The 27,430-nt window shown below is 41.7% G+C and overlaps 1 protein-coding gene across 3 annotated transcripts; it reads left to right on the forward strand.

The window, feature by feature from the left end:
- On the forward strand, positions 1-27,276 carry CAPN3 (calpain 3). Of its 3 annotated transcripts, XM_038136999.1 has the most exons (24): positions 3-606; positions 6,448-6,517; positions 6,988-7,106; positions 7,718-7,851; positions 8,252-8,420; positions 8,996-9,136; positions 11,533-11,616; positions 11,987-12,072; positions 12,655-12,732; positions 13,183-13,343; positions 13,895-14,064; positions 14,763-14,774; positions 15,912-16,120; positions 16,638-16,674; positions 17,675-17,689; positions 18,873-18,974; positions 20,322-20,399; positions 21,087-21,144; positions 21,733-21,797; positions 22,831-22,899; positions 23,465-23,543; positions 25,036-25,152; positions 25,612-25,670; positions 26,283-27,276. In XM_038136999.1, the coding sequence occupies exons 1-24, from the start codon at positions 316-318 to the stop codon at positions 26,307-26,309; spliced, it is 2,430 nt and encodes an 809-aa protein (XP_037992927.1). In that variant the 5' UTR covers positions 3-315; the 3' UTR covers positions 26,310-27,276. The 3 variants fall into 3 exon arrangements, with proteins under 3 accessions (XP_037992928.1, XP_037992929.1, XP_037992927.1); XM_038137000.1 differs by lacking the exon at positions 17,675-17,689 and having other exon boundaries at positions 1-606; XM_038137001.1 differs by lacking the exons at positions 17,675-17,689; positions 18,873-18,974 and having other exon boundaries at positions 2-606.
- Positions 27,277-27,430: the final 154 nt, after the last annotated feature.

The following is a 27,430-nucleotide window of genomic DNA, read 5'->3' on the forward strand; positions in this document are numbered from 1 at the left end:
GGTTAAAGCTTCTCCCTTCTGGTCGCTTACACGCACAGGACAGCACATACACACGCTCTAGATACAACTCGGATACAGGAGTGAGCCAACTGATCATCTTGTCCCACATCAAGCAACAAATTCCAATTTCTGATGACAAAATATGTCCTTTAGGAGGATGCAAAACCACATGGAATTTTCTGGGTTGCAAATTTGACTAGAAGACTTTCAACGCACAGAAAAAACGGTTTGCACAATAACTTCCTCTTTTCTGAAATTTCCTTCCAGTTTGCAAGATCCTGCTGTCTTTCAGCATTTGCTGTCAGCCTGACTCCCATGCCAACCGCCATAAATGCAGCAGTGGCTCAGCAAACGGCTGCTGGGTCAGTCCCCAGCACCACTGCTGGCACTACGGAGGGGGCAGGAGGGGGCACAGGGGGCATTTATTCTGCCATTATAAGTCGCAATCAGCCCATTATCCGCATAAAGGAGAAGACCTATGAAGAGCTTCACAAGAAGTGCCTGGAGAAAAACATTCTCTATGAAGATCCTGATTTCCCCCCAAATGAGTCGTCCCTTTTCTACAGCCAGAAAAGCCCCGTCAAATTCGAATGGAAAAGACCACGTGTAAGTAACATGTTTGCTGATTGCCTTTTTCTGTAAATTGAAGTATACACCCTGAGCTTACTTTTTTGCAGAAATTTTGTGTTGGAGAGGCAGGCAGATTAACTGGAAATATATTTCCAGTTAAAGCTCTCCTGGGAGATAACTAGCTAGGGCTGTGAAACCTTAGGTGATGTGTATATAATGACTAAAATACAATAAAACAGCAGCAACAAAAGAGATGGAATTAAATATTTAGAAAGAAATATGGGGAATTTAATTTTCTTCTTGCATGGTTTGCCTGGGATTTTCTTGTCTGAAAGTACCAAAGAAAAACTCTCCTCCTTCTGCAACAAGCTACTGGGTTTGCGGAGGCCTAATATTTTTAACGCTACTTTTTTTCACTTAAACCTATATTTTGGTATTCCACCATTTTTCTCATGTGTGAAAATGAAAGGACAGCTCTTAGTCCGTTGTTCCCTGCATTGCTTATCCCACTTACTATGAATGTGGGTATTCTAATCACTATGAAGACCCACTTTTGGTTACTAATACCATTCATTTTCCTATTTTGTGGGTATTCCCCAGCCAGCCCTCCTATTCTTTTTCATCTTTTTTTCCCCTATCTCTCTCACTGGCAGAGGACTAACACCTCAGTTCCCAGTTGATTCTCCCTCCTACTTCAGGAGGAGTTAGACATTTTCCCTGTCATATCTGCTGGGCAGCTGCTCCCCTGCAGCAAGGCAGCCCCTGGGACAGTGCCTTGGCCCCTGCCATCCCGTGTCTGACAGTGGGGGTGTTGTTCTGAGGATCCTCCATAGCTCCATGTCTTGGGCAGTTTTTGGCCACCTCTTTTATACTTGCCATACATCCCCTGTGCCCAAATCCGTGCTTCAGTGGCAAAGTCAGTGGTGATAGATAAAACTGACCACAGGAGTGTAACTGAATAGCAAAAGACCATGAGCTTTTGTGGGTGGCTCTTACAGACGTGGAGGAAGGCCACGTGTTTCTGTCACAACAACAACTTGAGTATGTGGAGGGATCGAAATGAATCCCCCATCTGCTGTGCCCTGTGCACTTGTGCCCTGTCATTCCTTCATCATAACCATGGCTGCATCAGCCTCTAGAAATGTATGTGAATGACTTAAATGCAGCCCCAAGTCAGTCATGTAAAGGGATGGGATTTCCCTTTCTGCAGAGGTAAGCAGTACAGCAGTACAGATGCTGGATGAGTGCCAGCATCCTGCAGCAGACAGACTGAAAGTGTCATATTAGAAAGCATCAAAACAAAAGAAATGCACAACATAACCTCAGACCTGTCTTATATAACTATGCAGGCACAGATCAAGCCTTTGTTATTGGAAAGGTTCAGACTAGGGTCTTACTTCCAAAGACATTTCTTTAAGTCACTCATGAATATGTAACTTTGGACTTACTATTCATGTAGCGGCCACAGGCTGGGGACCATGTAAGACTAAAAATACAATGTAAACTTCAAACCCAAAGCTATCTGGGTTTTTTTACACAAGCCGGGAGTAATACTGGGCTAAAGAGTATTTTGCTAAGAGGTTAAAGCAATCATTGAAGCATCACACATACTCAATCGCACAGGGTGTGTTTTGTAATAGTCTGTAAAGATATGGACAACTTCTTTTCTTGTTAAATTGCAACAGCTTCCCCCCCTCCCCCCAAAGAAAGAAAATACTTTAGCTTATAAAATATACTTTTAATAAAGTGGTAATTTTAATCACTTTGAAATTCAGATCAATAGTTGAATAAAACTTGATAAGGTAGTCAAAAAAAAACCAAAAAAACAAACCCTCGCAGTTTAGAATTCCTGAGAGAATATCCTAATGTGACCAGTCTAGATCCTTTCCCTGTGCCATTTTATGTGCTACATACCTTTAGACACAGCAAATAAACAAGTGATCAATGTGCTCTCTGATCCCACTTAAAACAGAGGGCTGGGAAATACACAACCTATTCCTGACTCTCTGGCTTCCTGAGTCACTTTAGACTTGTCACCTCATCAATTTGTATCAAAGCCCCTCTACCCAGAGGTCAGGTCCTCCTCTGCCACCTCCCAAAAGGCTTGTCCTCTGCTGCTGCGAGGGCAGCAAATGTATGAGGACTGGCCTTGTCCCTTACCCACAGAAGGACAGGTGCTGTGCAGGGCAGCTGGCAGCCCTGGCATGGGGGCAGCAAAAAGGTATTTGTAATTCTACCCAGCTACTGACTGCCATGCCATGACATGAATGCACAGTGATCTCCTAATACTCAATTCAGACAAAAGCCAAGTGAGAGCCCTGAAAGTTCCCCTGAGTAAAGTCTGCAGGATCCATCCCTCAAGTGTTTCTGTTCAGAGTACACAGGACCATGCTTTAGATACATAGAGGGAAAATTAAATCCCTGCTCAGTTAATGCAAAATATTAAATTATTCTCCCACCCACAGCAGGTAAGAAAAGCCCAAAGAGCTGTTTACACCTACAACAGGTAATATCCAGCTCATTGACTGGCTGTGCCTCTCACAACTATGCTGCCGGCGGGAATTTCTCACAGCTGAGCGCAAAGATGAGGCCACTGATCTTTGAGAGCTGAGAAAAAGTCTGTGTTATAACATAACACAGAATATTGAGAGGTCCTGCTGCAGTCCTGTTTGGATCTAATGACACCAGGGTATTGATAGGAAGGCTCTACTGTGACACTGTGCTTTCAAATGCACCATTGTCGTTCTCCTTGCTCACAGCCAAGTCACAACATAACCACCACATTCAATGACTTCCCTGTGGTGATCCTCTCCATAGCCAGAAAATCACCAGGAGGAGCTATTTTTTTCATAATGAATATAAATAAAATGAAATAAATAAATAAAACAACTAACTGCTGGATTTTGCTTGGAATGAAAATTAATCAGTCAGATCATCTACTGCACACAGGTGAAGCTGTTTGAATTTAGTAATCACAAAATGTGTGCCTCTGCAGGTCATACCACAAAGCAAAGATGGAAGTTAGTGCCACCAAGACAGAACTTTCAGAAGAAGATAATCCAACTCAGAAGCTCAGCTAAATAATCCAACTAAAACCAGCTTGGTGTCTGACATTGAGCTGTGCCTTGAAGTGTGCAGCACAGCCATTTAAAAGCGTGGTCTAGACCACAAGAGACCAAGAGACAATGAGGCTACAAATTGTCTTAGGCTGAAAAAGAGCCTTCCTCTGTTTGATAGGATCAGTTTAGGGAATTTACTTAGAATGCCATAGTTTATTAATAGCAGTTTTTAAAGGAATGAGTGCCTTTTGCTGCAGCAGTATAAGCTGACTGGCAGATTTCTTCTTGATAGAGATGAAAAGCCAATGAAAATGTAACAAAGGTCAAATGCCATTTTTAGTTGCATGCTGCCTTTGCATTTTCCAGTGCTCCCTTCCAACTGACTCATAAGCAATCTCTTCCCAGAATGCAGCATGCACCACAACTAGGTTTTTCCTGGGATTCTTTGTTTTCTTTGCTGGAACTGACTCTTTGTAATAAAATTACAGTCTGAACTGGATCAACCCAGTGCAACACAAAGCTCCTTTGGATAGTACCAAGGCAGTCTGAGGCACTCAGATCAGAAGAGGCTCTTTTAAAAGATGAATCATTATGTCCATGAAGTGCAGCCTGTTGGGATTCTCTGTGATAACTTGACCTAGGAGATGAAGAGCAATTCCTTGCTCAGCCAGGAACACTGGAAGGACAGACCTGCCACCTGCATGTTGGACACCAGGTCATCTCACTCTGCTGAATGAGTTCTTCAGCCTTGGAAGATCCTGATACCTTTCTCTACAACTTCAGCTGTACTCAGCAAACTAGTGCAGATGGAGATGAACTAAGGAAATAAAAATTAAAATCATATCCACAGTGTGCTATACACACCTGGCCTGCATAAAGAAATGCAAGAAAAGCATTTATGTCATAGCTAAACCAGGCCACATGACAATTGCATGATTCTTTCTATTGCATTCCTTTACTGAGCATCCTACAAAACAAATGACCCCAATATGCAATAAATGGCTCTGAGTAACACATCACTGTACATTTAATATTTGGAAACAACTAGGTGGCAGCTGACTACTTTCAACCAAAACACAGCATGTTGGATTTCAAAGCTAGTTACAATAAGAGCAAGATCAAGCCAAAATATGATAATAGAGTTAAAAAAAAAAAAAAAAAAAAAAAAAAAAAAACAAAACCCAAAACCAAAAACCTGGCATTTCAGACTAGTTTTCAGCAGAGCATCACAGTAATGTAAGGAAGAATATTTTCAAAAAGACAAGTGAGTGGAGAAAAGCAGGAAGGCATCTGAAACATCTGCTTTGACAGAACTGGACCCCAACAGCTGACCAAGGCCCAAAATAACAGGACAATCCCACCATTCCTTCCCTCAATTAAAGTAAAGTGCCTGCAGGGGTTGGTGGTAGGGAGCATGGAAGAAGTTGGTCTCTCTGTCTTGCCATATGACAAATCCAAATACTTAAATCAAAGCAACTCTTCTGATAACTGTGAAGTTAGTTCAGAAAAAAAGAAGTGGGTTTGAGCCAAGTGAAACTACTAGACCTGAAACATGAGTCTGGGAAAGTCCAGGGCCGCCCTGATGATATTAATAAAAAGCTTTAGACAATAGAGGTAGCATCAGCTGCCCATGTATGCTGCCACACAAGCAATTTTCAATTGTTTGTTCTGTCTCCTTCCCACTCTAGTCCCAATATCTTTCAACAGATTGGGCTCTTGGACTATACTTTGTCTTCTTCCGAATTTGCAGCTGCTCAGGACAGTGCTCCTCACGTTGCAATATCTTTCTTTCCTTACCCTCATAAGAGATGCATCCAGAAGTTGTGTCTTCTTATTCTTCTCCATCCCAAGTATTTGAGTATGGTGAATGGGATAAAGCATGGACATTTTTCACTGTAGGACAGATTATAGCCGCTGCTTTCCTTGGTTTTCCTCTACACTACAGTCTTTGTCCATTATAGAAAAGTGCTATTTAAGCCTGTAATTGTCCCACCTCACTTGCTGCATTTTTGCCTTCCCTCCCTGCAGAAATGTCTTTATTATTTATGCCTGTATAGCATCTTGTACCCACCCTGTTGTAGTATAAATACAGACAAACCCAATACACTGTGCAATGTGAAGGATGAAAGGAGGCCTTCCTGTTCTCAGAGACAGATTATACTTGTACACATTTTTTAATGCAGTGCTGTCAATTAAATACTACAACATGAGGAAAAGAATAAAATCTCTTAACCAGCAACTGATTAGTCCTGCTAATTACACATCTGATCCTTTAATTTTAAGAAGGAGTAATGCCAAGGTTCATTCCCAATGAAACACATTCTTCAACCCTTTCAATGCCCCAACATGCCAGTTACTGCAAATTGGACATAAGATCATTTTAAAATTATTTAGTCTGGTCCCCTGGTGGTTTTTTTCATCCACTTTCTCTCCTGTCTCCTCCAATGTTTTGTTTTTTTCATAACTGTGCAGAAAAAATATTTTCCCAAATTCTTCTCCTTTCAGTGTGTTTTCACATTACAGTAAAGAGGGAGCACCCCAGGCTCAATATTAAAACCTGTTGGTGCATGGGGAAAACTCTGACTGGAGTCTGGAACATCCAGATTCCAAAACATTTTCATAGTGAAACTATGCAGAGGAAAACTGTGAGAGAGGTTTTGATACCACAAGCTATCCTATTCCTATAGGATAGCTTGTAGTATCAAAACCTCTCTCACAGAGAGGTTCTAAAATGTTCTAAAACTGCCTTTACTTCTGTGCTAAATAGGCATCATCATGCACACCTTTCCTGCTCATGCATCTGTTTCTTTTTTTGCAGGAAATCTGTGAGAATCCACGGTTTATTATTGGTGGAGCCAACAGAACAGATATCTGCCAAGGAGAATTAGGTATGAAATTCTTACTTATACTCTGCACTTTTTAAAGTCTACATCATGGTTTAGCTCTCACTTAATTTTCTTTCATTTCCAAGGTAATATATGAAATCCTCTGTCTCAGTGATTCCTTTGCTCTGCAGCAAATTGTTGACATCTGCTTAGTAGCAATCTAGGTGAGAACTTTTAGTGAAAGATTCACATGACACAGGGAATTCTTAATGCAGGTAACAGTGCTCATCAGATTTTAGGCTTTTTCTAAAGTACAGGGAATGTCATCTGTTTAGCCTGTGTGTACTAAGCCATGAACAATGCCCATGAGCATTTCTAGAGCACAAACAGATAAAGTGCTAAAGTACTGCAGAACACATGGAGAGTCATTCTCTACTGAGAATTAACATGTCTCTTTGCAGTACCTCAGGTTTTCCCTTCGATTCTAATTGCTCTCTCCCTTCATTTTGTCTGTTCCTTCTGCTCATTTACAGGTAACTGCTGGTTTCTGGCTGCCATTGCTTGCCTGACATTGAATAAAAAACTACTCTGTAGAGTCATTCCGCATGACCAGTCCTTCATACAAAACTATGCTGGTATCTTTCACTTCCAGGTGAGTCGCTCTGTCCAGTGGTAAGCATAAGCATTTACCCAAGGCTCTGCTCTTGGCATGCTCTTCTCTCTTTCCCCACCGTTTGGAAGCATGAGTAACAGCAGGGAGGAAAAGGGATTGAATTGCCTCACCCCAAACTCTTCCATCAGGGCAGTCACAGCAGGGCCAGCCAATAAAAGCATTTAGGGAGCGTTAACCCAGCAAGGAAGCATTTGCAGATTGCAGTGTCCTGGGTGTAAGGAGTAGCAACAGGTGCCTGGTCCTGCCTCACTGCTCAGATGCAGCACTGCAGCCAGCACAGACACGAAGGCACTTGGCAAGAGCAGCTGCTTTTAGGCCCACAAATAGCTGGTCTGTCAAAACAAGTTCTCGAAGAACTTCTTATTTGGAAAAGACTGACTGCTTTCCACATTTCCTTTGGTTCACTTAAGGAACTTTTTGCCCAGGGGAATTCAGTACAGCTACCTCCCTCACAGTAGCCATCAGTTTTGGCCACATTGCAAAGTAGTATATTTCCACATTTCTCCCCTCTCAGCCTGACTTTTCAGCCAGGCTTCCTCTTCCTGCACCAAGTCAATCCAGTTGGTTGTTTTCTGTTTGCCTTTGAGCAGTTCTGGCGCTATGGAGACTGGGTGGATGTCGTCATCGATGACTGCTTACCCACCTACAACAACCAGCTGGTCTTTACCAAGTCCTCCCAGCGCAACGAGTTCTGGAGCGCCCTGCTGGAAAAGGCCTATGCAAAGTAAGGCGAACCGCGGGGCTGTGCCGGGCTGCCCAGCGAGGCTCTGCTTGGGCGGTCCTTACTCCGCTGCACACAGCGTTTAGAAGCACACAGAGATTATACCTAAATACACCAATGCCTTTTCCCATGCCTTGGAGTTGGGGATGGGTTAAAGTGTATTTTCTAAGAAGTTTTGCTACTCATTCAGAAATCTACATTTGATTTTCAGCATATCTTTCTTTTTTTCCTATGTGCACAGGTGGTGTGTTTTAGAACTTTTAATTTGTGAGTTACCAGGCAGATGGGTTGTGGGATTTTAGTATGTGTGTTTACATAGCTGTAGTTATACACACAAGATGGATATAAATATATAGGTGGTATCTATACCTGTTTAAAAGATCTCTTTTTATCTCTTCTCAAGACTCCATGGGTCATATGAAGCTTTGAAGGGAGGCAACACCACTGAAGCCATGGAGGATTTCACCGGAGGAGTCACAGAGTTCTACGAGATAAAGGATGCCCCTAAAGATATCTATAAAATCATGAAACATGCCATTGACAGAGGATCCCTCATGGCCAGTTCCATTGATGTGAGTCCATATGAACTTTACAGATAAGAAATGACAGAGGAGAGGGACCTCTCTATTCATAACCAAATGTACATGACCTTTGGAACTGGTTGGTTTAGGCCACATAGAAAACATCCATTTCTAGGAGACGGAGCAATCCCCCCTAGAGACCAGCCATTAGCAAACAGTGAGTACCAAAAGGGAAACAAACAGAAGTAGAACATGGAGGTGGAAAGAACAGGTACAATCAGCAAAACCAGTACCTCTTCCCTCTCAAGACCCTAACACAATGAAATAGGTTAATATGAGGATGCTGCAACTTGGTTAAGACACAAATCTTCATGTCAAAGATCTTAAGTGTGCAGATTAACATTTTATTGTCCACATGGCTTCAGACCGTCTTCACTTATTGTGGTAAATTTAAAAAGTAAAAAAATAATACTTTATGGAGTACCATATTTCAGTAAAGGTGGGAGAACAGTGCTATCGACCACTTTAGATAAGTATGGACATAATGAGGAAAAAGAGAAGTAATCTGGGCTATCTTTTACCCCTCATCTTCCTCCATGATACTTTTCTCCCATTCTCTGTGCCAGGATGACCTAGGCTTTTCCTATGGATCAGCTCCTCGGAGCAACATTGGGGAACTGATTGCTCGCATGGTGAAGAATCAAGAAAATGCACAGATGACTCAGTCTACTGTAGACTACCAGGGGACTGAGGAGAGACCAGCCTGGGTATGTCTCCTAAGCAGGTGACTTCAGAATGCTTTTATCTACAAACTGTTAGAGAAACATATCACCTATGCTTTTAAATCCTTATTTGGTTTCTCAGAATAACACTAATGAAATGGATGCTGGTTGATGTGTGTGTTAAAAGACTTCAGTGCTTTCCAGCACCGTGACTGATATTAGAGGGCTTCACTGATACTGAGGCATTAAACGGCTGTTGGCTTGTGACACAAGCTTATAATTTGCAGAATAAGAAATTTATTAGTGGATTTTATCAAGTCTCTTGCTGGAATAGGGTGGAGAGAATGAAAAAACTAAAATACTAGAATAGAACAAAATCCTTGAGTGTGCATGGAATGTCAAAGAAAGAAAAAGCAAGCTCTGCATAGCTCTCGGTCCAGGCAAAATAGCTCTTAGTGAACTTATTTTGAGGCAGAGTGCTCTAGCCATTAATAGAGGAGAGCATGCTCTAGTTTTTTGTGCACGCTTTTTTTTTTGATTACTGCAAACAAAGTCCTCATTAAAAATGCCTAACACAGAAAAGAAAAAACACGTGGAGTTTTATATGTGTGATGAAACACAAAGTAACTCCAGCATACCCACATAAGTATCTAGCAAAATAGAGGGATGTTAAAACCCTCTAAGAAAAAATCCCATACTGGACAACTTAGAAGCTTTCGAACTTTAGAGGGACACTTGGCTGCCTTCTCTGTGTCAGGCAGCTGTCATACCTTGCTCTTTAGGGTGCTGCATTTCCATGACAATGAAATTACATCTCTTGTTTTACAGGGGCGTAGGGAAGGGTGGGAGAAAAACAACAACAAAAAAAAACCAAAAAAAAACCAAAAAAAAAAAAAAAAAAAAACCACCAAAGAAAAATCCTCCACAATTACATCACTCAATACTTTTGGTTGTGCAAACTTTCTTCTGCATTTGCAGCTGAAACAACTGATTTTTTTCTCTTCTGACATCCATATTTAGTTCTTCCTAAAGGACTGAAATGGTGTCATTCTTTGGGAAATACCAGTATGACTATCTTGTTTGGCAAGCATGACTACCCAAACCTCCCATGTCTGGGGGAGAATTTCCTCCTTAATGACTGTATACTAAAAGAAGATTGCAAAACTCTTTCTATACTGGTTGCCCCAGCAGCTGTTGTGATGCTGGTTATTGCATATTCCTGAACCATCACCAGGAAAAAAAAATCAGGATTCTTTATGGAAAGAGGCAGATGAAACACTTCCAAAACCTGGACTTTGAGTTGTCCAGGTCACCAGAAATTAATGTTCTTCAATAGAAAGAAGAGAAAGGAGTTCTGACAAGTGATGATGGCAACAACATGAGAAGAAACAAAGAAAAAAGGAAATTGGTGTGAGGTTATAGCATGGAAAAGGAACCAAGGGAAAAGAAACCAAATAGATGCTGAAGTGAAATAATGGAAAACAATTGCAACATCCAGGAAATATTTGGATGAGATCTTCCCTGTGCAAGCTGAGAACATTTCTGTGTGACTTTACTAATTCTTCCCCAGGATCCAGCCCTGTCTTTTTCTGCCATTAGATGTGTCAAGAAGGGTGGCAGAGTTACTGACAGGACTTTCTAGGTATCTCTCAGCAACAGGCACAGAGAAGAAGGGGAAATTTAGGTCCTGGTCCACATGCATGTGGCAGGGTCTGCCCCTCTCACTGGTACTGGACAGCTCCCATACAAGCACAGCAGGCTGTGTGCATCTGCTATCTTGTTCCCAATTCCAGATTTCACAGATAAACAAGTAAAAATCCATCAGACACACTAAAAGCTGATGACTAAGACAGCAAGTGCATTTATACCTGAGCAACACAGTTATGCCCTTCCTGAAAGTTAGATGCAACAAGACAGTGTCAGTTACCAGGCACAGTGTATCAAATAGGGTGTTTAAATGTCATTTTGATAAGATAGCAGCCATGTGGAAAGATGAAAGTATTCTAGGTGTTGATTTGCTCTGCTTTTTAACCAGTTCATGTGTAGTAACCTTACAGAGCTATACAAGAACATACCATCCTAGAAAAGGCTGAACAGTCCTTCTAATACAAAAAGCTAATTATTTGATTAAGTGTGCTATATCCTGCCATGTTCCAAGTGCAAAAAGCAATAGCCTACAAAAAAGGGGAAAAGACACCAGAAAATGTCCTTTCCAATTGATATTATCAACCTTTTCCTTTTTCAATTTATACTTCGCTCCTTTCTAATCATCAACGTGAATTCTATGGGCACTTAGCTTGACCACTTTGAGAACAAGGCAAAAAATCCTGTCAGCTGAACAGTGTCACCCTCCCTGTGAAAGCCTAGGGTGGCAGCACGTGCCCTCGAGCAGGCAGCTAAGCTTTGCGTGAGTCCCACGGGTGTTTCTCTCTCTCTAATAGACCATAGTGCCAATGCAGTACGAGACACGGATGTCCTGCGGGCTCGTCAAAGGGCACGCCTACTCCGTGACGGCCGTGGAAGAGGTACGTGCACCACTCCTCTCCAGCTGTGCGCAGCTGCAGCCGCCGCTGGCCTGGCCCCACGCGCGGCAGCAAAGCCATGAGAGGAGTGTAAAGCAAAAGAAATTATGAGCTAAGGAAACAAAATTATATTCAAATAAGTAAAAATCTTGTGGACAAAGAAACCTATCCAAGTTTTGGCTCTCTGGGGAAACGCCCACTTCGGCAAAGGCGGCCACCTCCTGGTCTTACAGCCACCCCAAGAAGATCAGGCTGGGGTATGGCCCAGAAAAGCACCATCGCTGAAGGGTGTGGTGATAGGCAGAACATTTCCTTTTAAACCTACTCTCAGTCTATTCTTGTTGCCTTTATTTATTTTTTTTTTTTCAATTAGACAGTATTTAAAGGGGAAAAAATACGTCTGGTAAGGCTGAGAAACCCCTGGGGCCAGGTGGAATGGAATGGAGCCTGGAGTGACAAGTGAGTAAAAAAGAGCTTCACACGATTTGAAAGAGAAATTGCAGCTTTATTTGCCTTTATGCAGCTTTTGCATAATTCTAATATTCAGTGATGAGGTATCTGAATTGTCTTTGTTGTAATTTTGAAGTTGATTGAGTGCTTAGCTGAAACTATGAAAAAGAAAAGAGTACCTAATGAGATGTTGAGAGGCTTTAATAAATGGAAATTAAGTTATGAAAGAACTGAATTAAGCAAGATGTCAGTGTTTTCCTTAAAGGAATTTCAATAGGTATGCCAGCAATGATAATATGCAAACACCTTTTTATTCAAGCTAAGTAAAATTAACACAGTTCAGCAGGTGTTAGAGAGCTACTAAGAGGAATTCTAAGAGAAGGCTGAGAGAAGTAGGACAATTTCTTCTTTAATTTGGGCATGTGGAGAAGAGGATAGCGTTAAGAACAAATAATTGCAAGGCTTACAAAGGAAAAATTATGTGGAGGTAGCAAGATGACTCTTGATTTTTCACTCTATGAGGCTAAAGTGTAGAAAGTTTGATGAAAACTATATTGCAAATCTTAAGCTAACTTGTTTACTCCTTTGAAGGTCAGAGGAGTGGGATTCTGTTGACGAAGCAGAGAAAATCCGCCTGCAGCACAAGGTCGTGGAGGATGGGGAATTCTGGTAAGAGCATCAGTTTCTCTAGGAAATATGCAATCATAGCAAAAAAATTAATGCCACTGCACTACTACAAATCTGCTAAAACCATTGCAGTGATCTCTGCTCCCCTTCACATTCCCAATAAGCCCTGCTCTGTGATCCTCTCACTCTCCCGCCAGGGATTATTCAGTGCCATCAGCACAGTCTTTCTAATTATGCTACACTTTCACAAGCTCTCCATCACTCTTCCTACTTACCATCCTCTCAGCTCAGTTTCTCTGAGTTTGGAGCTGTACCTGTGGTAACTGACCAACCAGCAGAACAAAAGCATTTGGAAAACATGGCACTCCCACTGCAAACTTGTCCCAGTAGTGACAGTGGTGTTGGTCACTGTCCCCCACATCCTCAGGGTCTTTCAGACAACTGCCAGCCATGTAAATGCATTTAGGTTCAATTTTCTCTCAATTCCTCCAGGATATCATTTCAAGATTTCATGAGGCACTTCACGAAGCTTGAGATCTGTAACCTCACACCAGATACTCTGGAAGTGGATAAATTCCAGACCTGGACCGTGTCAGTCAACGAAGGACGCTGGGTGAGAGGCTGCTCAGCTGGAGGTTGCCGCAATTATCCAGGTAAACAAAGGGTCTTTAGAGATATGGCCTCTTTGATGGGGACTAGGTTAGATCCCAAAGGCTAAGTCATACCACAGCCTGGTTAGTGCTCAGCCATAGGAAAAGCCTTGCATCCTCAGTGGACAAGGCATGCAAGTGGTCGCTGGAAATCTTCTGTCACTCTGCTGTAACAGAACATGATAAGCCCAAAAGGCAGCCCTGGCAAAGATAAGTCATTGTTCAAGTACTTCACAGTGCCACAAGTAAAAGGGATAAATTTCATCTTAACAGTTAGTTTTCACTTGGGAAATTCACTTTTGTGGATTAGCAATAGCTTTAGGGACTTAGGAAGTTTGTCAGATGACGGTTCTCCATATATCCTCTTGCTATGCAGTTGTTAGAATTAAGTAATAGCCATAATATTTAAAAAAACCCATGTATGTCTTAGCCAAACTTTAACCTTTCCCTCAGGAGCCATAGGCAGGGAACTTAAAAGTTCTCTTTGATCATGAGCATCATTAGAAGACTGAAGCTTTACATGTTTTCTTTGGGTTGCTGGTGGGATTTCACAGATACATTTTGGACCAATCCCCAGTATCGCTTGAAGCTCCTGGAAGAAGATGATGATCCTGAGGATGAAGAAGTTATCTGCAGCTTCCTTGTCGCACTGATGCAGAAAAACAGGAGGAAAGAGCGCAAGCTGGGAGCCAACCTGTACACCATTGGCTTTGCCATCTATGAGGTAACAGCTCTAGATTTTGCTCTTTGCACTGTGGTTGCAAATCCTGTGTCACGATCCACTCATACGAATGGGGGTCGTGATGGTTCGTTAACTGATCTCAGAGACTTACATCCTGACAGTATGCATTTACCAAGAGAGTCACTGAATCATTCAAGCTGATTATATCAATTGCCATTTTTGCTTTGCAAGGAAGTCAGAAAATCTGAAGAGAGGAAGGAAATTCAAGTCTTTCTAACTGCTTGTACTGTAGTAATGTCAGGGTTTACCCATCTATTAAGTAAGACACTTTTTAGGCTTTTATAGTGACCTAATGCCAGATTTTAGCATACACTTTCCCATATATTCTTCAATCTCCCTTTTATCCTTTCTGAAACTAAGCATTTCATTGGCAGAAGAGCATGAAAAAGGAAACAGACTTCCAAGACTCATACGTAGCAATTAACCTCCATCCATGCTGTTGACTTGATGAAAAAGTCAATTTACTCAGTCCCTTGCACAAACATATTTGGTTCAGATTTTAGCTGATTTCATGTAGATGCCAAAAAACTTAGAAAGGAAGAGGGAAAGTGCTTATCTGACTAAGGGCATTTTAACTACTGTGTCCCCAGAACTGTAGTAGAATGCCCTTCTGTATGACCTATAAACATGTAGTCTCCCCTTGCAGTTCTGACTGTTTCTTCTCTCTGTTTCTCCCTAAGGTGCCCAAAGAGGTATGCGCAGAAGGGAGCCAGATTGACATCTTGGTGTATACTAGTGTTACTGTAGTGCCTGGCAGTAAGTCAGCAGGAGACTGTCCAGTCAAGTTTGTTTTCGGGGATGTAACAGCAGAAGAACTGCTAACCTTTTTGCTTTGAGTGTTTATTAGTAACATTTTGTGAGTAGTTTTTAGTTCCTTTGCACTCACACCCCATTTTCACTTGGACCTTTTCATCAGTGCTTCTTTTCTCTTCTGTGGTGGCCTGGCCATCCCTTGCACAGTTGGTCAGAGATCCAGGAAGCAGTGCCTGTGGGGGCTTAGCCTTTTCACTCCATGGATAACCACCCTAAACCACTTGCGTTTCCTCCTAAAAATAACACAAATGGCCTACATTCTGCAGTCACAGTTTTGTCTGCGTTCTTAGAATTTGTTTAGAAAATGAATGGTATTTTCTGACATTGAAGAAAGCTTATTAAAAATACAGAGATTACATTTTCTCTGAGCCTCATAGTAGCTGAATCATTGGCATCACAAGTTTTGCTAACAAGCTCACCTAGAGGCTGTTACCTGGAAAGCATGAGGATGACATCTAAATGTTGTCTTTGCCAACTATCTTACAGATGGTTATTTCTGCAAAAAAACAGCCTGCAAATGTGTTTAGCCAACAATTCTTGGCTTAGTTTTAATATTTGAACTAACACAACGTTTGATTGTCATATTTGTTTAGCAGATACAGAACTCATGTTTTGTCTAGACAAGGACACATTTACACTGAAACCATCTTCACTTTACCACTTTGCATATAGGAGTTTGCTTACACCTTTCCTTGCCATGCACCCTCCAAGGAAAGTGGCTGAGCTTTGGTTACATACAACCCAGCATCTAACAAAAGTGCCTGCACAGCAGAAGTCAGCCACACAATCTGTAGGTGGGCCCTGGAGCAGCGCTCAGAAACCAACTAGACTCAGTCAGTGGGAACATAAAGGTGACAGAGTGTACCTGCCACCAGCTACCACCACTCCTCAGCTCCCTGCTTGCTAAGCTGCTCCTTCCTGTGTTTTCTGTCCCAGCCGTGCACTGCCCGCATGGCAACCTACCTGGGCAATGGGCAAGGCTTCCTTGAAGACAAATGGACTCATTTGTTCTGCAGATGCATGGTACTAAGCACCACTTGCAGAAGGATTTTTTCCTCTACAATGCCTCCAAAGCTAGAAGTAAGACCTACATAAACATGCGAGAAATCTCTGAGCGCTTCCGGTTACCTCCCAGTGAGTACGTCATCATCCCATCGACATATGACCCCCACCAGGAGGGAGAATTCATCCTCAGGGTCTTCTCAGAGAAAAGAAGTCTTTCAGAGTAAGTTGCAAAGCCATTTATCTAGCTAAATAGGTGGAGTGACCTCACTAGTCTGCTAAAGTCATGTTTTCAGTTTGCTACACCCTGCTTTTTATTTTCTTAACCTCATTAGGAACTCCAAGCTGAAAACTAATTTCCACAAGCTTACTTTATAGATTAACAAGAGCCTGCTTTGAATTGTCTTTGGAGAAGCTTAATGCTTGCAGGATATCCTTTGCAAACAAACCATTAGGCATTGACTAAGGCCAAGGAACTTCTGTTTTACTTCCAGTTCACTGTTATTAAGACTCTTTACAGGAATAAGCCAGGTGGTGGCTGTCCTGGAAATGGTACTTGGGATCTTCAGCTCAAACAGAGGAAAAGCTACTCCTAAAGCCTGCAGGTGTAATGCTGGGAGCCAGCCCACACCACTGGCTGCTTGGAAAGCTCAAGTGGCTGCTTAAAAACCCCCTAAAGAAACAAGCAACTTTGGGAACAGTCAATTTCCTGATTTATTTATTTTCTGCTTTCTACTTAGGGAAGTTGAAAACATGATTGAGGCAGAACGTCCATTGGTAAGTACTGTTCTGGCCCTCTTTTGTGTATAGGGGTAGAGAGAAGAGGAACATGTTACCTAGGGAAACCTGCAGCAGGAAATCATTTGCAGCTACATGACAGCACATTATCACAAATTCTCATCTTTTTTCTCATCAAGATACTTTTGTTGACACTTGCTTTATATATGCTACTTTCTGAACTTGATTCAGACCAAATGCAGATTTGAAATCTGGTCCTGGCATAAAGAAGCTGGATGCTAAGCATTGTTTTTGCCTTGATCAATGGAGATTATCCGTTTACCAAGGGAGGCCTGGCTCTGTGCCCTGAGATACTTTCTTTGTGAAATTGACATCTCATCAAATAAAGAAAAAACTACCTTATTTTGAAGCACCTGCTTTCTGAAAAGGGATCCTGATAGCACTCTGACTCAAAATAGCATCCATGATAAATTCTAACTCTTCCCCCTGGAGTTTTACACATCTTTGTGGGAATAAACGAAAGCTAACAATACAATAAGTCTTGGGAAAAAAATCAGAGGAAGTGCTGTTGTACAGAATTGAGCTCCATCAAACCTTGCTCAGAAATGTTCCCCTTTTGTTTGCTGTCATAGTGAAAAACAACTGTCCAGACGTGAGGGAATTAAATTGTCACCTCAGATATCATTGGTCTATGGGCATAGAAGTTCAATCTCCACTGCTCTGGCAGGTTGGGAAAAAGAAAAGGAATACTCAGAGCAAAAGAGATTTTATTCAAGCGGACAAAGCCCCAGACGAGATGAGACACAGTTTTGCTATGGTTTCTGCAATGTGTTTCCTTCAGTATGCCATTTCTTGGTGGGTGCATGTTCCCTCATTTTTAGTGATTTGAAAGCTGTATAAATATAGGAAATGGGAAAATTTGTATGAGTATAGGAACTGGAAAAATAAACATGAGAAAGGGAAAAATAAAAAAATAAACATTTGCCATCAGCTCTGCATAATCTGATTAAGCACTTTTTAATTTTGTCTCTTCATGCAGAAGAAAAAGGGCAAGGTAGGTACCTGTGCAATGTTCTAAGTGCCAGCAAGACAAAGAGCATGTGCAATGCATGAGCAGGGGCAGAGTTCCTTGTTATTATAATTTTCTCTGTGTCTGGAAACTGACCTAGTTAATGAAGGGTGCTGGATACGAGGCCATTTGCATGCAGCAAAGGTTTTGTCTTCCTACATGAGATTCTAATGAGATAGCATTAGCATCATAAACCCCTCTCACTAAAAGGGGTGGTGAAAGGGTAACAAACTATTCAGCTTTATCAGCTCAGTCCTCTGGGCTGCTCAAACTGTTCTTCCTTCCTGCCCCTCCACAGGCAACCTGACACCCCTTGCTAGTGAAAAGCACCCCTTCTCCAGACATGTGCCTGCACACTTGCTCTCCACCAGCTAGTGCAGCAGCCACTCCCCTTTCCTGAAATTTCTGCTCACCAAAGTCCCGGAATCTATTTTTGATTCGACACAACACATTTTAGACCTTGAAAATATAATCAGATATGTTAATCCCAAGAGAGGCTGATTGTAGTTAATACTCTAGAGTGATACATTCACATCATATAGCAGTTTTTTCCTTGTTTTAAATGCACCAAACTAGAACAATTGCACATGGCTGCTTACAGCCGAGTGCTTCAAGAATCAGTACAGATAAAGAACATATGCTTCATATAACTAACAAGCTCCTACACAAATAAGTCCTTTTCTGTGTACTATTCACGTTTGGTTTGTTTTCAGTGCTACTGTCCTTGAGGGGCAGGCTCATCAGTTTAAATGATGAGCATTTGGGAGGCTTTTTTTTCTTAAAAAAAGGGGAAGAACCCCAAAGAAAAAACAATAAAAACCCAACTAAAACATCAAAACCGAAACAAAAACAACAACAAACCAAACACAGTTCAATTGCTGTCTTTCTGACTAGGAAAGCTAGAGCACAGAAATTGCACTATTTTGCAAAAATACTTTTGCAGCTATTTTTTAGCATGAGGAGAGCAGTAACTGCAGAATATTTTCCACCTTTTTATTTAATCCTTTCTTTTCTTTCATTCCAAAAGATGGCTTCTCTCGTCATACTTTCAAGAGCAAGAGTTGTTGCTGCATGTAATTTCCACAGAATGCTTGTAACCAAATATTTTCCTTTCCACTATTTCTCCTGTAATTTCCACTTCTCTTTTGCTCTCTTTTTCTTCTTCTAGCCTATCATCTTCGTTTCTGACAGAGCAAACAGCAATAAGGAGCTGACAACAGATGAAAATGCTGGCAAAAATGGTGAAAAAACCCAAGCAGATGAGAAAAAGGTTTCTGCAGCAAGTGGCAGAGGGGGGAAATAGGGCTTGGTCTGGCTAGCACTAAAGAGTGGCTGAGGAGAGCACAGGAATGGGGCAAAGAGGTGTCCTGAGATACTAAACAGCTTCTCATCAAATCTTTGCATAACTCTCATCTGGTTTATGTGGATCTAATGAGCATGAGCACAGAGAAACTCTCCCTTCAGTAATTTAATAACTCTGCAGGAGGATTTAGTTGCTTGAAAACATCTCCTGGTTGCTCTCTCACACAAGAATCCTGGTTGTGTGAGATTCCTTCCCCACATTCAGCTCACCTCCACTCAGCCCCCTGAGGCAATGCCACTTTACAGAGGGCACACACACAAACTGCACCCGAGGGGCTGCAGAAGCTCCTAGCAGTGACCACAGCCTCTCCTGTTACAAATACACACCTCTATCCTAGTCCTTGTTGGCCAGAGGATAAAGGACAGGTGAACCCAGGAGCTCCAGCCCCACCTCCTCTTCTCCCTTGCTACCAGAGAGTAGGAAAACAGAGTAGCAAATTCAGAGTTTCTTCCTGCAGGTAGGTGAGACACAACACATCCAACAGCCAGATCCCACATCCAGGCTAGTGGCATCTGGGGGCATGGCTGGAGCATCTGCTTACAGGAAGGGTGCTGTTCTGCTGCATGACTACTAGAGCATGCAGGGGGTGAAATGAAAACCAATCTAAACTTTACTCTGCATTCAGACAAAGGAAAACAATAAATAAGCCAAGAAATCCACTTTGTTACCTATAACTTTCATTTCCCTTTTCAGTATCAGCTTCAGAGTTAAGGGTTGCATTTTCCATGTGTCTGAGAAAGCTTCATGTTCCTCGTTTTCCTCTGTCTCATATGCTATTTGTCTTCAGCAAGGGGCCCCCCACATCATAAAGAGTTCGCACATGTTCATTTATTGCCTACAGAGCAGCTGTGAGGCAGATACTGTGTCCCTGCCCATGGCAGAGGGGCTTGAACAAGATAATCTTTAAGGTCCCTTTCAACCAATACCATTCTTTGATTCTCTGATAAGCCTCTTCTGCTCCAAACTTCTCTTTGGCAATATTTTGGAACAAAAAATTAGAAGATATCTACCAGTGGAAGTAGTTATTTAGGCTCCTTCAAATAGAAGGGAAAACAATGGGATGAAGTTAAATACTTGGCAGTTTTAAGGAAGAGAACTAACAAAAACACAGGGAAAGGCGTGGGAGGACAAGCCATTCCTCCAAAGGCCTCCAGATTCACTAAGATGATCTCTCACACAAGGGTAAGTGAGCCATCCAGGCCCTTTCTCTTTTCCACTGGGCTTAGGATCCATCCTTTGCTTTTCTCTTTTCAGCGTTCTTCAACAAAAGCTCATGAGGAGAGTGAAGAGCAAAAACAGTTCAGGAATATTTTCCGACAGATTGCTGGGGATGTGAGTATACAATTGATCTCTGTCTCTGCCCTCAAAGCAGCCTAGCCACAACTGCTCCTAAATCAACTATTCCATGGATTCAAAACATTGAATATTAAAATTTCCTTTGAATTTCCTCCCATCAAATTCTCTTTCCAATTTTGAGATAAGTAAAATCAAATAAAAACCCCTTTAAGTATACAGCTATCCTCATATATATGTATAAACTATTCTCAATGTGTCTGAGGGTGTCTTACTTAATTTCAGCTTTTTTCTCCTATCTCTCCTACAAGATGCTGTTTTGCACAGCAAGTATAAACAAGTTAGAAATGCAGTGCCCTCTGGTATATGCTTAACAAGGGAAGTTAAAGATAAAAACAGATCAAAGAACTGCGTAAGTGAAGTGGCTGCATATGGGATACAGAAATTTTCTGATTTTGCTATTTGACTTATACACTGGCTTGAAATTGCCAGTCATTCTTCTAGCTGTAGTTAATGAGCACTGTATGGTAACTTCAGGTCTCCCTTGTACTGCAGACTCAGGAAAGGGTTGGACTAATGTTCACATGAAGTAGAACATGCTCTTTGGTTTGAAACATGTATAACTCTTATTGAAAAGTGACCAAAGACTTTTAGCATATCCATCCATAAAATTGTTTTTCATAAAGAATGCTGTAACTAATGATATTCTCACCACATTTCCATCAGGACATGGAGATCAATGCTGAGGAACTTAGGAATGTTCTCAATAATGTCGTAAAAAAACGTGAGTTTGAGCGTGTTTTTTACTAACCCTGGGCAAAGAAATCTGTGACAGAGCATAACTCCCCACCCAAGTTTCTAAAAATTGTTGATGTCGTCATAAGCAGAAATTTCCTAGTTACATTTCCATAGACAATGCATCTGAGACTTTCACAAGCTGAACTTTTCACAGAGATGATCTCTACAGGTTATTAGTACTGATAATCTAGAAATGAGCAGATGTATTCATTGGAATTACCACTGGAACAACAATGCAATTCTCATTAAAAAATGCAAATGCCCTTTAAAAAAATTTCTAGTGGAGAGGCAAACCTTTCTCCCTGTTTAGCAAACTTTAACCTACAGACACTGAACTTGCTTAGTAACCTAGAAGTTAGTTTAGAGTTTTCCAGAGTTTTTTATTGTATATAACAAGTTAAGAAAAGTAATATCTAATTCACAGACAATAGAGTCTTTTCAGATTTCTCTACCATTCATTTCTTATTGGATGAACGAAGTAGGTTTGGCTTTTACTTTGATTAGAGTTACACCTGAGAGGAAAATCACTTGCTGCTTTGCATGATTTGTATTCACCTGGGACTATTTGTTTCAGATAAGGACCTAAGGTCAGAAGGGTTTGAATTGGAATCCTGCCGCAGCATGATTGCTTTAATGGATGTATCCTTTCCTGGTGAAAAGGGAGTGCTTGAAACCACTCGAGTTCACTATTTCTCACCACCATGCACACACATGCACATCTTAGTAAGCCAGGGAAACAAAACAGCAAATTGTAGTCTGTACTCAGATAACAAAAAAGCCCCCCTAGTTTGGCACATCTTAATTCCAGTCATCTCAATGTTAGCATAATTGGCAGAGAAAAATATCCTTAAAAAGAAAGCAACAGAATAAATCAGTCAGTATGACACCCTTCTTTAGGTATCAGAGACTAGCCACATTATGTACTAAAGCATGATGTTTCTTTCATTATTATATTTAAAACAAACTCAACATATTCTTGCCAATAAACTTACTAGATTTATCTCTTTAAGTTTATAATGTATCACACATTCTACTGTATGCTCAGCTTGCAATGCAGGCAGAACTTGTCTGGAGCAAGTGCAATAAAACCCACTATAAGATGCCACATGGTTACTGCTGCCACAACCACCCTAGGCTTTCCAGTTTGAGATAATACAATTTTGAGAGAATGTAAGTGCATTCAAATATAACCAAAACAAAAGTGTAACTACAACCCACAGCCAAAATGCATTTGGAGCCTAAACACATTTTTGTAAAGAGCTTTAGTCAACATTGTGTTTATTTCTCAATTCATTTTAAGGAAGGCAGAAAGAGCTTCACTCCAGAGTAAAGCTCAGTTGTCTTAAAAAGCATTGGGTGAGCTTCACATTTGGAGGTATTTCAGAGGAGCCCACTAAAACATCCTACTCATGCACTTTTAGAATACTTCCAGAGGCAAGGCTGTGTCCTGTACCAGAAGTTATCTTTTACACAAAGTAGTACTTTGCACTCCTGAAGCACTAAGCACTAAGCTATGCACAATAACCAAATGTTCACAAATATTTTACTGCACAGCTGAATCAACTCTTTATGCTAAGGAGCTTTACATTCATCCTTTCACCAGTAGTTGCAAACTTAATTAATTTTATCCTAAAAGTATTGTGGGTTTTTTACCTGAATGTTTGCATCACAGACAGATGGCTCAGGGAAGATAAACTTTGATGAATTTCGACATCTCTGGGACAAGATTAAAAGCTGGCAGGTATTGCTGGTATCTTCACAGCTCCTCTTCACAGCTTCTGCAGTGCAAGTGTTCTACAGGAAAACTAGAACTCTCCACATATGCTCCATCAAAAAGAAAGGCTAAAAAATAATAGTGAATTAGCTTCAAAAATGAAAAGTAATGTCTCTCCTCATCCTACTTCATAGCCTAAGCAAATAGCCTGAATACCTCATGTACAAACTTCCCCACGAGAGTAGCACAGAGGCATACAAATTAAAGGAGAATGATGGGAACTAGAATCAGGCCTCAATAATAACTTAATTAGGGCAATCAAGAGGGAGGATTACCAGCATAAACTCAAGTCAAACAAGGAGAGTCTCAAGGGGAGAACTTTTTTGCTTCCCAGAAATTGGATCTAAATTATTTTACTCAGCAACTGTAAGGAACTCCGTGCTAACAGCCCAGAGTGCCCAGTGGTGGCAATATAAGGCACGTGGCAAAGCCTCCAAGTGCCTGAGGCACACACCCCATATCCACTCAATGAGTGCATTCAGGAGCAGTACAAATTTTTATTCCTGTTGTCTGTTTTTTTTTCTTTCTCCAGAAAATTTTCAAGCGCTATGACACAGATCACTCAGGAACCATTAACAGCTACGAGATGCGCAACGCAGTCAATGATGCAGGTACTGTCCCCTGTGCAGTGCCCACAGCTGAAGAAACTTTGTTTTGTTTTGGTGCATCACAGGGTGAGATCACTGAACACCGTGCTGCCTTTTAAGGACAGATCCTAGAGAAATTATAAAATATATTTTTTCCCCCCAATAGAGCTTCTCAATGCCAGCCAAATAGATCTCTTCAGCTCCTCTTGAATGCATGAGTGATGCTTTGCTGTCTTAAGGATGTCCTACTCAGGGTCCTGCTATTCAGGGAGACCAGGGTGTGCTGAAGACATTTACTTTCATTTAAACTCTGGATTCTATACATTTGTCTAAGTAACAAACAAAGAACAGTGGAAAACCTTCAACCTAAGTGTACAGGCACTGAAAACAGAATGGAGTAGGTCTATGTCCAGGTGTGCATCACAGGCAATTAGGTGGGCATTTCTTGGGTCATGTTAATGTTTCCTCAGTACTGAGCCCTGTGGGCTCAGTCTCTTCTATCTGCACAATAAGAAGAAAGTATTCTTCCAAAACTTACAGCTAATGAAATTCATTTTGATAAGAGAGACTTTGGACTTTTCTTGCTTGTCTCAGACACACCAGTATGCTTCTTCCCCTTGGGAGTAGGCCTCCCCCCACAGATGTCTTTACTAGGTCTCTAAGGGAGCAAGACGACCTCTTTGATCAGAAAATCTGTAGTATCCCTATAAACGTAGATGGGATGATTTCAGTGACACCTTGTTTTCAGTAGTGTTTTGGCACATCAATGAACAGAAACAAATGGCTATCTTGTACTTTACAAAACCTCAGTAATTCTGGAATTCTTTGCCAAACACAAAACTATACCTGGATTTAGACTCCTGCTGTGGTAGAAATATGGGTAATTTTTATTTTCTGGGTTTCTGCTCTCACCAGGGAAGTTGTCACTGTAAAAAGAGAAAATACCTCCTGCCCTAACTTTAGAACTGAGAACATTTCAGTCTTACAGCACGTAAGCTGTGCATGACCTTGCATTTAGCCAACAAAGAGCTGTACCCAAACCGTGACAGGCCCTTTCAAGGCACAGCACAGGCTGCAGCATTCAGTGCCAAAGTCTGATCCCACCACACCAAGGAGTTGCCTCCTTGTCTATTTTTTGACCACTGTTTGATTGTTTTTATAGCAAATTCCTCCTGCACTTCAGTCCCCCAGTTTTAGCTGATTTGCTCCCAGAGGGCCAGCTGAGCCGTCAGGCCTCCTGGGGCTGCAGCTCTCCTCTTCACACTTACAGCCTGAGGTAACTCACGTGCTAAGGGCCCTCTCAAATCTTAACTTCACATCATTGCTCCTGGTTTAGGAAGGCAGCTGGACACAGTGAAGCTCCTTGCAGCTTTACTTGATTTTGTTTAGCACTTGCAGCAGGACGCTCCAGCCTGAGCCTCGGCGGGGCCAGGGGAGCGCCCGTGGCCCACCCCCTCACGGAGCAGCGCTTTCCCCGCCCGAGGCCCAGCTGTGCCCCGATTTTGCTTCCCTGCAGGGTTTCGGCTGAACAACCAGCTCTACGACATCATCACCATGCGCTACGCCGACAAGAACATGAACATCGATTTTGACAGCTTCATCTGCTGCTTCGTGCGCCTGGACGCCATGTTCCGTGAGTGGCTGCCCCAGTCCCACGGCACTGCCTCCCCTCCTGCCCCCAAACACAGCTGTGGATCCGTAGAATGGACTGGGTTGAAAACGACCTCAAGGATGATCTGGTTCCAACCCCCCTGCTGTGGCCAGGGACACTTTGCACTGGACCAGGTTGCTCAGAGCCCCATCATACAGCAAAGTTTGTTCACAGCACTACTGCCCCTATGTAGGGTGTTAATAAATACAGTATGTGCTTAGGGAATCTAGGATGACAAGTTGTCTCACACAAACACAGAAGAAACCACTGTGTTTCTCCTTGAATTAACTAAGGAAAAACACGGCAGAAAGTGACTCCACAAGTGAAGACCTGTGCAAGTCGGCATTTCACAATGGGAGCGCCCTTTGATTTCCTGTCTGGGAATCATGTACTCACACAGTAACCTAATCTACTCTCTGTACTTTTGTTTCCTTACTTTAGGGGCATTTCACGCCTTTGACAAAGATGGAGACGGCATCATTAAGCTCAATGTCCTGGAGGTAAACTGCCTTACGAGAGTCTGTCTAACACAATGTCACAATGCTAAATTTTAATTGTATTAATCATTGTACATGTTTTCAAGGGAGAACTCTATGAATAGAGTTCATCTCAAATTACCACCCAATAAGAGACCCCAAAACCTCCTAAAATTTTGCTACCGATTTTACACAGAAAACATCCATGATCTGCCAGCAACAGCTGCTCTGTAAGACTCCAGTTGGTGCTGAAGGGCACGGCTGTGGTCTCTTCATATCATCTTTAAAGTCCATCAAAAATTTTTGAGATTTTTTTATGAGGCAATTTACATCAAACACAGTGATATGGTATTAAATTATAATGGGGCTTAGCATAGTTCTTTACCTTTAAAAAAATCTTGTTAAGAAGAATTAGAAAGTTTCAACTTCATGTCCTCTGTTAGGGAGGCCATTAAAAACACCCTTCACTTTTTGCAAGGGAAGAAGAAATAGGAGCAAGAGACTCAAGAAAATTCCCCACTGCCACTCCATGCTAAGTGGCAGCAAGCAGCTGCCTTGCAGCTAGAGAGGGTGGTGTCTTCACACAATTTGTGGAAGGACACCAAGAGCTCATCCATCCTTTAACTTTTCTTTCAGTGGCTGCAGCTCACACTGTATGCCTAACACCGGAGCCAGCAGCCACCTCCATCAAGAACACACTGAAGATGCCAAGGAGCTAGCACCATTCGTCCCAAGGGCAAACAGGAGCAATTCCTAATTATGTCATTCACTCCTCAAGATGAACAGAACATGGGAAGAAGCCCTTGGAAAAAGAGACAACCATACTCCAGTGGACAGCACAGTACACATATTTCGTAACTACTTTTATAGCATCCTGACATTTTTCCTTTGAGCAACAAGGATTAATTTATTGATGACTGAATTAAGCTTTCTCTGCATGGTGAAGACATGGAGAATACAAAATTGTTCTGCTTGTGCTGACAACTGGATAGGTCTTCCCTCAAGTGAGGTGAAACTGGGACTGTATCTAACTGTGAAAGTCAGAGGCGTTTACTGCCACCTCGTAATTGGTCATTAACTCTTTGTCCTGCTCTTGGTATTATCCTCTCATCTCTTTGTAATGTTTACTGAATAATTCACATGAGATTGTGCTAATTGCATTAATATTACGCAACCCAATGACTCAGTTACAGATTTGGCTGTGCAGGTTGGATCTCTGCTATGTAGAAATGGGAGAGTAGGGCACAACAGACTGCAATACCCAAGTACAGCTTGATCTAATGCCTCAGCAGAAGTACCAGAACTGAGCAATTTGCTCTCATTTTTAGTACTCATCCTGATTACAAATATGGACATTTTAAGTGTTTTTCATTGTAATTTCATTCCCCATAATACTGAGAAACGTATTTGCCATTTGAGACAGACAACCTCCTATAAATACAAATTTTGTATGTACACACATATATTCCCCCCACCCCAGGTCCTATTTCCCAACACTAGCATGCATTTCTTTATTGCAAGAGATGACTTGTAGCAGAATCTATGTAAGCATGACCACTTTGAGAATATTATTCCAATGGGCAAGTACAATTAGTTTAATGGAACCAAAAATAAAATCAACTGGATTTTGGCCTAGGCTTTTTGGTCTTATTCTGAAAGAACAGATGAAGATGAAATATTGAGCACTCTTCCATCCTTCTCCTGAATATACAGCAGCTTTTGGAGTTTATGGCAAGTATGAAATTAGCTTAATATCTCAAATATTTGCCAGTTTGCTCCTTGAA

This window comes from Motacilla alba, chromosome 5, assembly GCF_015832195.1.
Source record: "Motacilla alba alba isolate MOTALB_02 chromosome 5, Motacilla_alba_V1.0_pri, whole genome shotgun sequence".
NCBI classification, from domain to species: domain Eukaryota; kingdom Metazoa; phylum Chordata; class Aves; order Passeriformes; family Motacillidae; genus Motacilla; species Motacilla alba.